Source organism: Siphateles boraxobius, unplaced genomic scaffold, assembly GCF_051911475.1.
Source record: "Siphateles boraxobius isolate OS27281-9 unplaced genomic scaffold, OSU_SipBor_1 8, whole genome shotgun sequence".
In the NCBI taxonomy this organism is placed as follows: domain Eukaryota; kingdom Metazoa; phylum Chordata; class Actinopteri; order Cypriniformes; family Leuciscidae; genus Siphateles; species Siphateles boraxobius.
Window position 1 is genome coordinate 33,289,699 of NW_027509208.1, and position 15,030 is coordinate 33,304,728.

Sequence of the window (15,030 nt, forward strand, 5' to 3'; positions counted from 1 at the left end):
TTACACGCTGTTGCACCTGTTTGTCTGTCTTCCATGCCTAGTTATTAAAGAATGTTTGGAATCTACCTTCTTCTTCCGTCTTCCTTGAACCACCCTGTGACATCAACATCCCTCAGCTCTCACCTTTCATTTGGATATCGATGACACAACCAAAAGCACAGACAAAATATAATTTATTTAGTTTTGAGAGGATATTTTGGGATATTCATACTCTTGTTTAATACATTCAGCTGTTTCTGTGTTTTTACTCACTGCTGACTGGGGGACAAAATCTCCTCAATCATTCAGGTTTTTACGGGAGTTTCTACACAGAGGTCCCATTCACCACAGTTACCATGTTTAACCCTATAAAACATACTTTACCATATTGCATATGAAAATTATTAAGGCCTCTAAATGATGAACATGATCAAGACTTCACTGCCTCACTCGATCTCCTCCAGTCCTTCTGTCTCTGAATGATAGTTTAGACTCGTTTATCAAGTAATTGTAATTTTGATTTGTACAAACGTCCTCCTACAGCTCGAGCTTCACGTGTCTTTCTGTGTCAAATCTGACCTGATTTATCAAGGAAACGCAAGAATAACTTTGATATTGTTAGTAATATTTCACCTGGACAGAAGCGACTGAGGTTTACTTGATTATCCAGACATTATTTATAAGAAAAGAATCAAATATGATCATCAGGCTTTTGAGGTTTATTTGTTCATCTGTCAATCATCACTGTAATGCATTACATTATATGATTTAAAACTACAGAACTTTGATCATGAAACTAAGCATTTAAATATCATCTTACTAAGACATTATTGGCCCATATTGATATTTATATGCATTTTATGTAAGTATCTGCTAAACTGTTATAAAGATACTGATCAGATGTAACTGATTTACATTTCAAGCATCAGAATTTCATCTTACTTTAATAAAGTGTTCAATTTTTAAAGTTTTGTCTGACTATTATGTCAGGCATTACAGGGTAAAATAATTTTACATTTTGTATGTTCATGTGAAAAACTGTGCTCTAATGGCTTCTTGTGCTTCGCATCCATATTTCCCTTAACTTTCCCAATGGTCTTTTTCTGCATTTTCCGTACTTAATTGAATTTAAACTAATAATTTAATCAATAAATAAGTCTCTCCTTCTCTTCCATCTGAGGCTGTCTGCAGGAATGAGTCTGTCATATTAGAGCGCAGAGAGAGGAAGAGTCTTTGTGTAAGTGTTGAGAGGAATATGAAACAGCCGAAGGAGAGATAGAGCTGAGAAACACAGGGAGTGAATATGGGAGCAGCAGCAGAGGCTCATTTCAGTCTGATGCGCGAAAGCACACACGCACACACGCGCGCACACACACACACACACACACACACACACACACACACACACACACACACACACACACACACACACACACACACACACACACACACACACACACACACACACACACACACACACACACACACACACACACCTGATAGGAGCTCCTTTAGCCTGGGCAGGTTTCAGCAGGACGGTGATGGTGGTGGCCGTCTCGTTCAGGGACGCCTCGGACCCATCATATTCCTCTAGAGTCGGTGCTACAGAGACAGAGAGAGTGAATGTGTCAACATTTTCCCATTAATACAATCCTGTGTTGGCGAAGCTTCTCTGAAACTCAATACTCTGAGAAGCTAAAAGCTGTTCTAACTTCAGAGTAGTTCAACTACAGCCGTCCAGCTGAAAAACAAGTCACTGTTAGCAGGAAAACAATGAGCATCTCAAACTGCTTGATGGTATTAAACTTAATACTGTACATAACACATACATTTATACAAACTATATAATAAATGTACAAACTGAAATTCAGTACTCATAAGAAATACTTAACCTCATAAGAAAAAAAAAACAATTTTCCTTGAATCCCTCCCTTGTCTGGCTTATGCTATTCTAAGCAATGTCTGAAATTTTGTATTTCGAGCACTTCTTATGTTGTTTGCCTTTTTATGCTGACTCGCTTGCTGTATTCCTCGTTTTTTAAGTCACTTTGGATAAAGGCGTCTGCTAAATAGCTAAATGTAAATGCAATAACAGTAGTATTTATTACAATTAAATATATTTTTAGCTCAGGTCCATGCAATAATATTAACAGATACAACTTTATATTTTAATAATGTATAGTAAATGTTGAAATTATGCTTTACAAGTATTTTTCATTGTTGGTAAATGTTAACTTACGTAGTTAACTAATAGATCCGTTATTTTAGTATTATTTATATACTATTACAGTATTTATTAATGTTTTGTATCTTTTATTTTTATATTTTCAGGTTTCATTGTAGTTTTTTAGCAATTTTGTTATGTGCTTTTGTCCTTTTCTTGTCTGTTTAGTTTTACTTTTTATTTCAGTTTTAGTAATTCATTTTAGTTCAAATTTTTTTGTCTTATATTTATATCTTTAAATATTATTTCTTAAAATATATATATATATATATTTAAATTAACAATAACAGTTCCCTTTCGAGGGAACTCACGCTGTGTCGTATGCCAACACTTTGGGGTTACAAAGGGAAGCAGGCAACACAGTAACTCAGAGCAACGTATATCCATGGGGACCAAAATTTGTGGGCGGATGTCCTGTTCAGGGAATGGAGATTCTGCCCAGCGGTGTGTTTCCCAAAAGCATTGTTAGTTCCGTCGTTATCAGCATAGTTTAACGAGTCGGTGCTTTCCGAAATCATCGTTCCAACGAAAATTCGCAAACAGCATCACACAGTTGTGTGTTTGGAACGACAGCTCTCATCCTGTGGTTAGAAGCAGAGTTTCTTGTTTGCATGACATGTGGACTCAATAAATCCTAATCTTGAGCCAAATAAGCAAGCTGACATTCAGTATATCTTTTATTTAGAATGTATACAAATATTTAGCCTACGTCTTTTAGTTTGTCGAGACCGTTTTTGAAGAGTGTGCATCTGTGAGCCTACTCAAGTATGTAAGAACGAGCCTATGATTGAATCTGGAAATAAAGCAAAATAACTGAGAAAAATGAGAAATAGTCCTCAGATGCCATGTCTGTAATTTATAGCAAAACATCTAGCATTAATTCGATCTCAAACAGATTAAATTAAAGTAGTTATTACTCCACCACGTGTGTGAAATCATTAACCAAGGTGATTGAACCACCAATTTGTGACAATACGGTTTCGGAAAACAGTCATGACTAGCTAGTTGATTTCTTCAACGATGCATCGTACTATCGCAGTTAGACAGCAAGTTACGTCGTTGTACGGGAAACGCACCCCAGATCTATTAGCGTCACAAGAGAAAAACCCCTGTCTGCTCTGGTTCTCCCTGACGCATCCAGCACCACAGCGTCGGATGCCATGGTACAGACTTAGCTGAGGCTTTGTCTGAATGCGTTTTCCCTGATTGCTCTGCTCCCAAGAGTTCTAGAGAAGGAGGCTGACGCTTCACCCTTAAGCGGGATCAGTTCCTGAATACAGGTCTTTCAACTGAGGTTGTGGAGTCCAGCCTGAACTCTAGAGGAATCTTTATACCATAAGTGAAAGCTCACTCTTGCTGTTAGTTGGACCCGGTTAGCTGCTCAGTGGCTTCAGTGCTGGAGTTTCTTAAAGTCTGTGTGACTACCAGTCGCCTTCTTCAAGTATTGGACCTTTACGGGGAGCATTAACTGGTAATTTGATTCCTTAGTGGCATTATGAGGATGAGGCTTCCAGCTCAGGTTAGAGTCCCGGCAGGGGGATCTAGACGTTGTCCCTGGCACTTTTCGGATCATTGGCCTTGGCTTATAGTCCTACAGGCCTTTATCCTCCTCCTGTGTCAAGAGACCAAGAGAAGCTACATCTATACTTTTCTCAGGGAGAAACATTGACCAGTTGTTGGTGTGTTTCAGGCCACCCAAGGGGGCTGCCCGGCTACCAAACTAACAATCAGTAGGGGGATTTCGGAGGCATTTCTGCGTCTGCCCTCACCTCAGCCAGTAAGCCCATTGAACCCAAAGTATGGCATTAAGTATGGCACCTGCTGGCTATGCCAGGGTCTTGAGTGCTTTCTTCCTGAGCTGTGCCTGAACAGTTTCACACCAGGACAGGCATTTGTCAGAATGGGATAGTGGGCATTTCGCAGTTCCCTCGAAAGGAAATGTCTCTGGTTACGACTGTAAAGCTTGTTCCGTAAGAAGGAAACAAGATGCTGTGTCTCTTTGCCATAATTCCTGCATGCCTGGGAGCTGAATGAATTAAAAGCACATTAAAAGCTGACGTTACTGTGTTGCCGGCTTCCCTTTGTAGTTTTCGCGTTACACCATCACACATCACGAGGTGATGGGGCACCAATCAGGATTGGACTAGTTCAGACTGTAGATTTGAAAATCATGCTTTTCCCCATTATTGTTGAATCACGGAGGCTACACCAGTTACTTTGCCAAGAGATCTCTGATTTATTATTTTTATACATGTATCAGACAGAGAGAAACAGACATAGAAGAATAAGGCTAAGGTGAGGAGGTCTTCTTTCCAGATTTCTCTGTTCCCCATTTCTCTATTCCATCACCACATCATGCCAGCTGTATATGGTTTCTTGGTGTTTCTCCTCCCTCACCCCCTCATCTCTATTTCTTCTTCCTCTCACCCCGTCATGCCTTTATGTTTCTCTTTCCTCTCACCCCGTCATGCCTTTATCCCGTCATGCCTTTATGTTTCTCTTTCCTCTCACCCCGTCATGCCTTTATGTTTCTCTGAGGTGGTACAGTAAGAATGATCTTATATACACCACTCTGGGTCTTACAACTTCCGTGTAAGGTAGAAAAACATGTTGCTTATGTTTAAAATGGAACGTATACCTCATGTTTACACATGGTACAATCCACTTTCCCTCTGTGTATACATTAGTGGTATATTTGCATCAGTTGAAACATTCCTTTCCTTCTAAAGAACATGCCAACTGAAGTATCGTCATAAGTGGAACATCTCTGCTCAGTGAACATGTTACATTGCACACATACTTGTATGGAAAATATAGCTCATCCCATGTCTCTCATCAGCACACATGTACAACATACTCTGACTCATAAAATACATTATGAAATTATTATGAAAATTAATAAAGAAAAATAGTACTAAAAAATTACATTTAACAATAAAAAGTTACTCTTCACAGACGTAATCAGATAAGTTTTTGATAGTTTTAGTTGACAATACCAACACTGTTGCTATAATGTATATTTGCTTAAAAAATCATAAAACACATTAGACAAGCACAACACACACACACCCACACATGTGTATTTGTCTTTCTCTTCCGTTTCTAAAGCAGGTTTTCTTCCCTCATCCCTGCATGTTTTGTTAGCTCCACCTACACTTCTCTCACTCGCAACAAATCTAAAGTGATGTATTTCTGAAATGCTAGGAAATCCTATTTGCCCTGATCATGCGTGTGTGACATCTGCGAGCGGTGAAGTGGCAGAAAGCCTGAGGGGACGTGATGAGGTTACGCTCCTCGTCGTCATTAGCACAACACAGGAAGAAGCTTTTACATTCAATTCAGCTGATTACAGCCTGCAATTCAAGATCCTTATAGAAGCAGATGCAAATTAAAACAAACAAACCAAAAGGGGCTCATTCATCTTTACAGAACACATTATTTATTTTTATTTCAATTAGTAAACCACAAATGAGCTGACTTTGGTAACGCGTCAAAAGTTATTAAAATACTGATTACACTGCACAAAAAAATCACACATATATACACTATGTTCCACAGTTCTGGGTCAGAAAGATTTTTGTTTTCTTTTTAAAGAAATTAATAATTTTATTCTGAAAGGACGCATTCAATTGATGAAAAGTGACAGTAAAGACATTTATAATGTTAAAAAAGATTATATTTCAAATAAATGCTTTTCTTTTGAACTTTCAATTCATCAAAGAATCCTGAAAAATAAAATGTACCACAGGATTTCCACAGAAATATGAAACAGCACAACTGTTTTCATCATTGATAATAATCAGAAATGTTTCTTGAGCATTAAATCATCATATCATAATGATTTCTGAAGGATCACCTGACACTGAAGACTGGAGTAATGATGCTGAAAATTCAGCTTTGATCACAGGAATAAATTACCTTTTACTATATATTCACATAGAACACATCCGTTTTAAATTATAATAATAATTACATTTTTAACTGAATGTTTGATCAAATAAAATCTCATTGACCCCAGACGTTTGAACGTATTTGTAATGTATTTGCAAGTAAAATCACTTCATTTCAGAGAGAATAAAAGTATGCCAAAAATTCATAGTTCCCTTTCGTTGTCACTCCGAGTTACGTCGGATGACGACGAATGGGGTTTCGCTTAGAAAGCCTATCAACTTCGAGTATTACAAAACGAGCCAATAGCAAAGAAATGCCATGGGTCTGCGGAATTTGCATGACGTAACTCCGCCCCACCTCGTGGGTATAAAAGGAGGACGCCGGCAACAGGCAGATATGTTTTCGCTTCGGAGCCAAGTGTAATTCTTCACTCCTTAAGCTATCTCTGATTGTCAGCTTCTTACGAGACGAGCAACTCTCCAGTGTTGGTGTGACGGCGATCTCCCGGCGAGTGCACACTTCCTGCTTATCTGAGCGTGGTTTGCCAGCGAGTGTGTTCTCCGCGGGCGCTTCAGCACTGAGTTTCTCTCACAAAAAGAGCTTGCACGCGGCACGTCTTTTTAAAGATGCCTCGCCCGTGCACTTCTGGTTGCGGTCGGCTGGTGTCTGACTCTGATGGGCACGAGCGCTGCTTGGTGTGTTTGGGCTTTAATCACGCTAAAGCAGCCCTCGTGGATGAGTCATGTTCTTTCTGTGGGAACATGACCATCGCAACACTTAGATCGAGACTCAATGATCTCGCAAGAGTGAGAGTCCCCTCATCCACACCCCGATCTAGCGCCTCCTCGAGAGGCTCTACTTCGGCTGGTGGTCAGGGTGATCTGAGGGTGACTGTGTGGAACAAAGCGCAGACTATTCGTCCGTGCCCGGCAGCACCTTCTCCAGTGTTGCAACCCGCGAGCGTTCAAGGGATCCTCGCGGGACCATCCTTTGAGGTCCCACGGGTGTTCTTTGGCGCTCCAGAGGAAGATGCGATGTCAATCGCAACATCACAAGGTGGGTCTGATTCGTCTGGAAGTGACGACTCGTCACAGCTGCCACCCTCGGGTGTGAATACGGCTGTGGCTCAGTCCGATCCAGAGATGACGGCCATGCTTTCCCGGGCGGCCGCGAGCATTGGTTTGGAGTGGAACCCTCCACCCTGTCCTGAGCGCTCGCGGCTGGACGATTGGTTTTTGGGTGCAGCTGCGGCTTCCCGTCCTCAGCCTGCCCCAATACCTTTCTTCCCGGACGTGCATGATGAAATCTCGAAGTCCTGGAAGACTCCCATGTCTTCCCGCGACCGCTCGTTGATTTCATCCACCTTTCCTCCCCTCGATGGGGCAGCCGCCCGTGGGTACACTGGGCTCCCCCCGGTTGAGCGCTCTGTTGCGATGCAGCTGTGTCCTCAGAGTGCTTCTTCTCGCGGCGAGCCTAAGCACCCATCCAAGGCCTGTAGGTTCTCGTCTACCCTAGTGGCGAAGTCCTACAGAGCGGCAGGACAGGCGGCTGCCTCTTTGCATGCCATGGCCACTCTGCAGGTCTATCAGGCCCAGATGCTAAGGGACATGCACGAGGGTAGGACGGACCCAGGGCTCTTCGATGAGCTGCACGCCGCCAACGACCTCGCCCTCCGGGCGACGAAGGTGACCGCACGCTCCCTGGGTCTGGTGATGTCCACAGCTGTGGTCCAGGAGAGACACTTATGGCTGAACCTGGCTGACATGCGGGATGCTGAGCGCTCTCGCCTGCTCGACTCCCCCATGTCCCAGGCCGGCCTATTCGGCGGTGCGGTGGAGGACTTCGCCTAACAGATCTCCACCGCCCAGAAACAGACTGAGGCCATCAAGCACATTCTGCCCCGACGGCCCGCTGCTGCCTCCACCCAGCCGACCGGGCAGATCCCTCAGTCTGTTCGCCGCCGAGGGCGCCCTCCTGCGGCTCCCACCCCTCCCGCCCGGCCCAAGCAGCAGCCTCCACCCGGGCCCGGTCATGGAGGAAGCCGTAAGAAGGCGCCCCAGCCCTCTCCAGCCCCGCCCCCCGCTAAACTCCGGGCCAAGCGGCGCTCCTGAGACGGGCTGCTCAGGGACGTTGAAGGTTACTTCTCAGGAGATCGTAGCAGGACCACTCCTTCCCCCGGTGGAGGGCCGGGGGAGAATCTTTTGTTCTCCACTCCCCGCTGCTCACCCACGGGTGGGCAGCACCCTAATGTGGTTAAAGAAAGAAGTAACATTTCCATCCCTGAGCACACAGAGTTCTCGGACGACACGGTGCGCCGCCCCCGAGCCGTGCACCCCTCGTCCCCCTCTGTCCCAGAGCCGGTTGACAGTGCGCGCCGTCCCCGGACCGTGCCGCTCTCTTCCGCCTCTGTCGCCAGCCCCCTGGCAGAGCAGACCCCCGTGGAACGTTCTTCCTTCCCTGGTCTCCTCTGTCAGGGCGCGGTTAATGACTGTGCCCCCACACCGGGCCGCTATGCCGTCCACGTCCGGGCCAGTCATTCCGCCCTGCTGCACCATCATGGGAAGTCTGTGGTCCGTATGACCCCGCTGGTACAGTTCTTGGGAGCCTGGCTAGAGCTTCCCCTCCTGTCCCGATGGGTCGCACGGACGATCAGGCTCGGCTACGCGATTCAGTTCGCGCGGTCTCCTCCCCGCTTCAGGGGAGTCCGCTCCACTTTGGTCGGTGGCAACGCCCCTATCATGAGAGCAGAGATCGCCACCCTGCTGGCGAAGGGTGCGATCGAGACCGTCCCTCCGGCCGAGAGGAGGACCGGCTTCTACAGCCCGTACTTCATTGTCCCCAAGAACAACCGGTGGGTTACGGCCAATCCTGGACCTTCGTGTGCTGAACCGTTCCCTTCACAGGCTGCCGTTCAAGATGCTCACTGCCAAACGCATTTTCGAATGTGTGCGGCCCCAGGATTGGTTTGCAGCAATCGACCTGAAGGACGCCTACTTTCATGTCTCCATTCTCCCTCGACACAGACCGTTCCTTCGGTTTGCCTTCGAGGGGCAGGCATACCAGTACGCGGTTCTCCCTTTCGGGCTAGCCCTGTCTCCTCGCGTCTTCACGAAGGTCGTCGAGGCAGCCCTTGTTCCCCTTCGGAAACACGGGGTTCGCATCCTGAACTACATCAACGACTGGCTGATCCTAGCTCACTCTCGAGACCAGGTATGCGAACACAGGGACCTAGTGCTCCAGCACCTAGCTCGTCTCGGCCTTCGGGTCAACTGGGAAAAGAGCAAACTTTGCCCCGTGCAGAGGATCTCTTTTCTCGGTATGGATATCGACTCGGTCGCCATGTCCGCGCAGCTTACGAGCGAGCGCGCGCAGTCACTGCTGACTTGCCTGAGACAGTTCGAGGGCAAGAGTACAGTTCCACTGAAATTCTTTCAGAGGCTCCTGGGGCATATGGCATCTGCAGCCGCGGCAACGCCGCTCGGATTGCTTCATATGAGACCGCTTCAGCTTTGGCTTCGCGACCGAGTCCCGAGGTGGGCATGGCAACACGGCACCTTCCGAGTAACAGTTACTCCGTCCTGCCGTCAGACCTTCACCCCGTGGTCGGACCTCAGTTTTCTACGGGCCGGAGTGCCCCTGGAACGAGCTTCGCGGCACGTCGTTGTAACGACAGATGCCTCCTCCACGGGCTGGGGTGCCATGTGCAATGGACGTGCTGCCGCGGGCTCCTGGACAGGACCCCGCCGCCTCTGGCACGTCAATTGCCTCGAGTTGCTGGCCGTACATCTTGCTTTGCGCTGCTTCCGGGCCGTGCTCAAGAACCAACACGTACTAGTCCGTTCAGACAATACCGCCACTGTAGCGTACATCAACCATCAAGGTGGTGTACGCTCCCGCCGTATGTGGCAACTCGCCCGCCACCTCATCATATGGAGTCAGGAGCATCTGAGGTCGCTTCATGCCATTTATATCCCCGGAGCCCTGAACTGTGCAGCCGACGAGCTCTCATGGCTTCAGCCCCTCCCGGGAGATTGGCGACTCCATTCCCAGTCGGTTCTCACGACAGGGATCTCAGATTTACGCAGGGGACTGGAAGACAGCTGCGAAGGTGGCGTGATTAGACTGGTAACCCCATTCGTCTTCATCCGACGTAACTCGGAGTGACAACGAAAGGGAACGTCTCGGTTACGTATGTAACCTTCGTTCCCTGAGTAGGGACGTCTGCCTGCCACTTTCCGCTGTACCGCGGGGATCGCCTGAACTCAGTCTTGGCTCTTCAGCGAAGAAACATATCTGCCTGTTGCTGGCGTCCTCCTTTTATACCCACGAGGTGGGGCGGAGTTACGTCATGCAAATTCCGCAGACCCATGGCATTTCTTTGCCATTGGCTCGTTTTGTAATACTCGAAGTTGATAGGCTTTCTAAGCGAAACCTCATTCGTCGTCATCCGACGTAACGCCTCCGTTCCCTACTCAGGGAACGAGGGTTACATACGTAACCGAGACGTTTTCTGTCATCTCTTTCCATACCAACAGATACTCTCAGTCGTAATAGAATTCATTTTCCTGGTGACTATAGATATGCAAGAATCTGACTTCACAGCCTGAACAAATTGTCCAATCAGAAGATGGGATGGAATTTGACATACACAACATCAACTCATAAGCATACCTGATATATTGGTGGTGACGTTGAGTGTGGTTGGGGGTCCGTATCCCTTGCTGGTACTGGCCCGGATCAGGAACTGGTATGTGGTTCCCGGGTGCAGCTGTGAGAAGTTGTGTCGCGAGGTGTTCCAGGGTAACGACACGAGCAGGGGCGGCCGAAGCAGCGGCACCGACGGATCGAACGAATGAATGCTGTTGTAGCTGATCTGGAGACACCCAGCACATAACACAACAAGTTCAGCATATATTGGGATTTATTTTTAGTTCTTCCTAATAAAATACTAAGAAATTAACTTAGAGCACAACCGTTCAAGTTTGAACACAAATCTGACATATAAAATCCAGTGTGAATAAGGCACACATTACCTCATACTGGGTTATGATGCCGTTGGGCTCCAGAGGCTCTTTCCACTGCAGTGAGATCTTATCCTCAGATGGAGTCGCTCGCACAAACTCCTTGGGAACTGGACCAGGAACTACAGCACAGACAGAGAGAAAACCGAATGCTAGCAGAACTGGCTTTAGTGAGAAAACGTCTCAGGTTACGTATGTAACCCTGGTTCCCTGAGAGAGAACGAGACGCTGCGTTGAGACGCGGTGGGAAAGCTCTGCGTGATTGCGTCGTGAAGCACGTGTATAATCAGTCCAAAGGAAGAGCGAGACGTCATAGGCGGGTGACGTCATAGACCAGGAAGCTATAAAGCACACCAGAAAACAGACCGCGACAGCTTCTGAAAAAGCCTGAAGCAAGTCGATCAGGGCATGCAGGAAGTATGGGAGGAGAACGCAGCGTCTCGTTCCCTCTCAGGGAACCAGGGTTACATACGTAACCTGAGACGTTCCCTTTCAAGGGAACTTGAGCTGCGTTGAGACGCGGTGGGAACCCTATACCCACTACGCCATAATGAGAAATGCCCGTTCTGTGTGGAGTCCTTGCGCACACTAGGAAACAAGCAGCCTAGCCCTGGGAGTGGAGAGGTCTAGGTCGTAAAATCTGACAAATGTATGCGGTGAGGACCAGCCTGCCGCATTACAAATGTCCTGAAGGGAAACACCTGAAATTAAAGCCTTAGAGGCAGCCATACTCCTTGTAGAATGGGCGCAGACAGCCATAGGTGAAGGCTGTCCGGCCGCTTCATAAGCAAGTGCGATAGCCTCAACTACCCACTTGCTCATTATCTGTTTAGATGTAGGGCAACCTATCTTAAGTTACCCGAAGCAGACAAATAAATGTTCTGAAATACGCCACTGAGCAGCTCTGTGGACATACGCATCCAAAGCCCGGAAAGGGCAAAACAGATTGCGTTTTTCCTGATCTGGGGTATTAAAGGTGGAGGACAGAAGGCCTGGAGCACAAATGACCCGCACATTTAGTAGGGAACTAAGAAATACAACCCGACCTGGGGTGAAGAAATACTACCACCAAACCAGGTGCAAATCCAAGTACGTGCAGGCCTCAGCCTCATGTACCACGGAGAAGACGAAATTAAGGATCTCTTCTCATAGATAACCCAGCAAAGAAACATTCATTACAGAAATCAAGTACTGTACCAACAGGGCAGAAACAAGATTCAGAAGGCGTTCTCTGCACCAGGCAGAGAACAGTTTCCATGTCAATGCATATTTAGTCTTCTCGTGGAGGGAGCTCTGGACTGGAGTATGGTCTCCACGACCTCGGACGAGAGACCTGAACCTATGAGCTGGTCCCCATCAGAGGCCGAGCCCACAGTATCCATAACTCCAGAGCTCCCAGGAGCAAAGATATCGGGAATGCGTACAGGTGTAGCGTCAACCACACCTAATACATCACGTCCAGTCCAAGCGGAGCTGGATGCGTGAGGGAGAACCACAAAGGTCAATGCATTGTACAAACGATGCAAAAGGTCGACTTGAGTTGCCTGAAGTTCTCCCTAAGAAGCTCCACCACCTCGGGGTGAAGTCTCAATTCCCCGGGCCACAGCCCCTGCCTCAACAGGATATCTGCTCTGATATACGAGACCATCAGTGTGTTGTCCGGACCCTTCGCCGAGCGACCACTTATGATTGCCCCCGACTTGTGAGGGAAACATCCGTCGACAGATTTATTTGTCGGTAAGAAGCCCCCAACACTGGACCTGGGCGAGGAACCAAGGTTCTTGACACATGATCGAGGCCCGAAGGCATAGCCGCGTGACCTTGATCATGCGAAAACGGATTTCTCCTCGGAGAAAACCCCTTGGTCCTGAGCCACTACTGCAGGGGTCTCATGTACAGAAAGCCAAAAGTAACTACGTTGGACGCAACTGCCATGAGCCCCAACCAAAGACCTTTCACCGAGCGGCCACTCATGACCGCCCCCCATCCTGTGAGGGAAGCATCCGTCGATAGCGTGATGCGTCGACAAGAAGCCCCCAGCACTGGGCCTTGGGCGAGGAACCAAGGTTTCTTCCACATGACCGAGGCACGAAGGCATAGCCGCGTGACCCTGATCATGTGAAAACGGATTTCCCCTCGGAGAAAACCCCTTGGTCCCGAGCCACCACTGCAGGAGGCTCATGTACAGAAGGCCGAAAGTAACTACGTTGGACGCAACTACCATGAGCCCCAACAGTCTCAGAGACTGTTTTGCAGTGAATGACTGACCTAGTTTACATTCTTTACGGATGAGAATCATGCAGAAGACAGACGTGCTTGCATGTTGTCGAATCCCATATTACACCTAGAAAAGTGGTCCTCTGAGCTGGGAGGAGTACACTTTTTGGTGTTGAGCCGCAACCCCAACCTCCTTATGTGGGACAGAACAACATCTCGATGTTTAACTGCCAAAAGCTCGGACTGAGCTAAAATCAACCAAACGTCCATATAATTTACTACGCGAATGCCCTGGAATCTCAGAGGAGCCAGAGCTGCATCCACGCATATTGTAAAGGTGCGGGGTGATAACCTAGGCCGAATGGAAGAACCCGATACTGGTATGCTTCGCCTCTGAAAGCAAACCTCAAGAACCTCTAGAAATCTGGGCGGACAAGAACCGAATTCTGAACCCTTTCCTATAGTGTGCAGGACCCACTGAGAATTATGTGGCAGTAGCTTCCACGCTGCCAGAAATTCTACTAGGGGAACCAGTCTCTCAAGACTGGCCTCTGGATTTGGTTGAACAGTCACTACGGTGCCCTGAAGCGGCGAACCGGCAGGGAACAAGCGAACTTGCAGCGCTGCGACCCTCCTCAAAGAGTCGCACCCCAGAGGGCGCCGAGGAGAAATGATTTCTCAAAACCGTCCCTCCCCCAGAGGAGGCCTCAGAAGCCTGATAGCCTTGTTTTTTTGGAACAGGACTTCCTGTCTAAGCTTTATTAGAGATGACGATAATCCTCAGATCTTGCCTACCTCTAAATAGCTTAGTTCCTATGACCCTCCTCGGAGGATCATTGGAAAAAGCAGGCACATCGGCACCCTGAAATGACGAGCCGGCAGGGAAACCGAACTGACTGCTCTAAGACCCCCTTCGGAGGATCGTTTGGGGACACCGACACCTTGGTGCCCTGAACGGCGAACCGGCAGGAAAACCGAACTGGCAGCGCTGCGACCCTCCTCAGAGAGTCACACCCCAGAGGGCGCAGAGGAGAAACGATTTCTCAAAACCATCCCTACCCCGGAGGGGACCACCCTTTAGAAGCCTGATAGCCTCGGCGTCAGGGCTTCCTATTTGTCCAAGTTTTTTAGGGATAAATAGTCCTCAGATCTTGCATATCTCTAACTGGCTAGACTGCTACTGCCAACCAAGTCCCCCTCGATTGTTGAGGAGCCAAAATGGCGATGCTCGTTTTGCACTTTGTGCTGCGAGGAGCTTAGTAGACCGAGACTGCTCCGCCCAGCAGTCTCAGGAACATTAGATTGGTGAGGAAGAAACCTCTGGAATGCCGCTGAATGGTTTATTTCTTCGTTTTTTTGAAAGCGGAGCGTCCAGAAGAACAGACATAATTATCTTATTTTTCTTTATTTTTAAATCAGAAAAACGTATATATATATATATATATATATATATATATATAAAAATATCACTCCGTGGCCACCAGCAGGAAAACAACCGAACTGGCCGTGCTGCGACCCTCCTCAGAGAGTCGCCCCCCCCCCCCAGAGGAGAAACGATTTCTCGAAACCGTCCCTCCCCAGTATAGTTTATCTGTTTTTGCACGACGCAATTCTCGAATAGCGTCAGTGCTGACATCCTCACATTCATCCATGTCCTTATATTTTACCCACCAGCGCTGCCTAATAAAATGTATTTAT

General features: G+C 47.5%; 1 protein-coding gene across 24 annotated transcripts in view; it reads right to left on the minus strand.

Annotated features, from left to right (window-relative positions):
• The window catches only part of ptprk (protein tyrosine phosphatase receptor type K), a 238,228-nt gene that overhangs the window by 48,483 nt on the left and 174,715 nt on the right, over positions 1–15,030 (minus strand). For all 24 annotated transcript variants that reach the window (XM_077221141.1, XM_077221139.1, XM_077221143.1 and 21 more), the window contains exons 9-11: positions 11,128–11,237; positions 10,766–10,967; positions 1,476–1,581 (exon numbers count right to left, since the gene is read on the minus strand). In XM_077221141.1, coding sequence (XP_077077256.1) covers positions 1,476–1,581; positions 10,766–10,967; positions 11,128–11,237 — 418 coding nt within the window. The remainder of the gene's footprint in view (positions 1–1,475; positions 1,582–10,765; positions 10,968–11,127; positions 11,238–15,030) is intronic.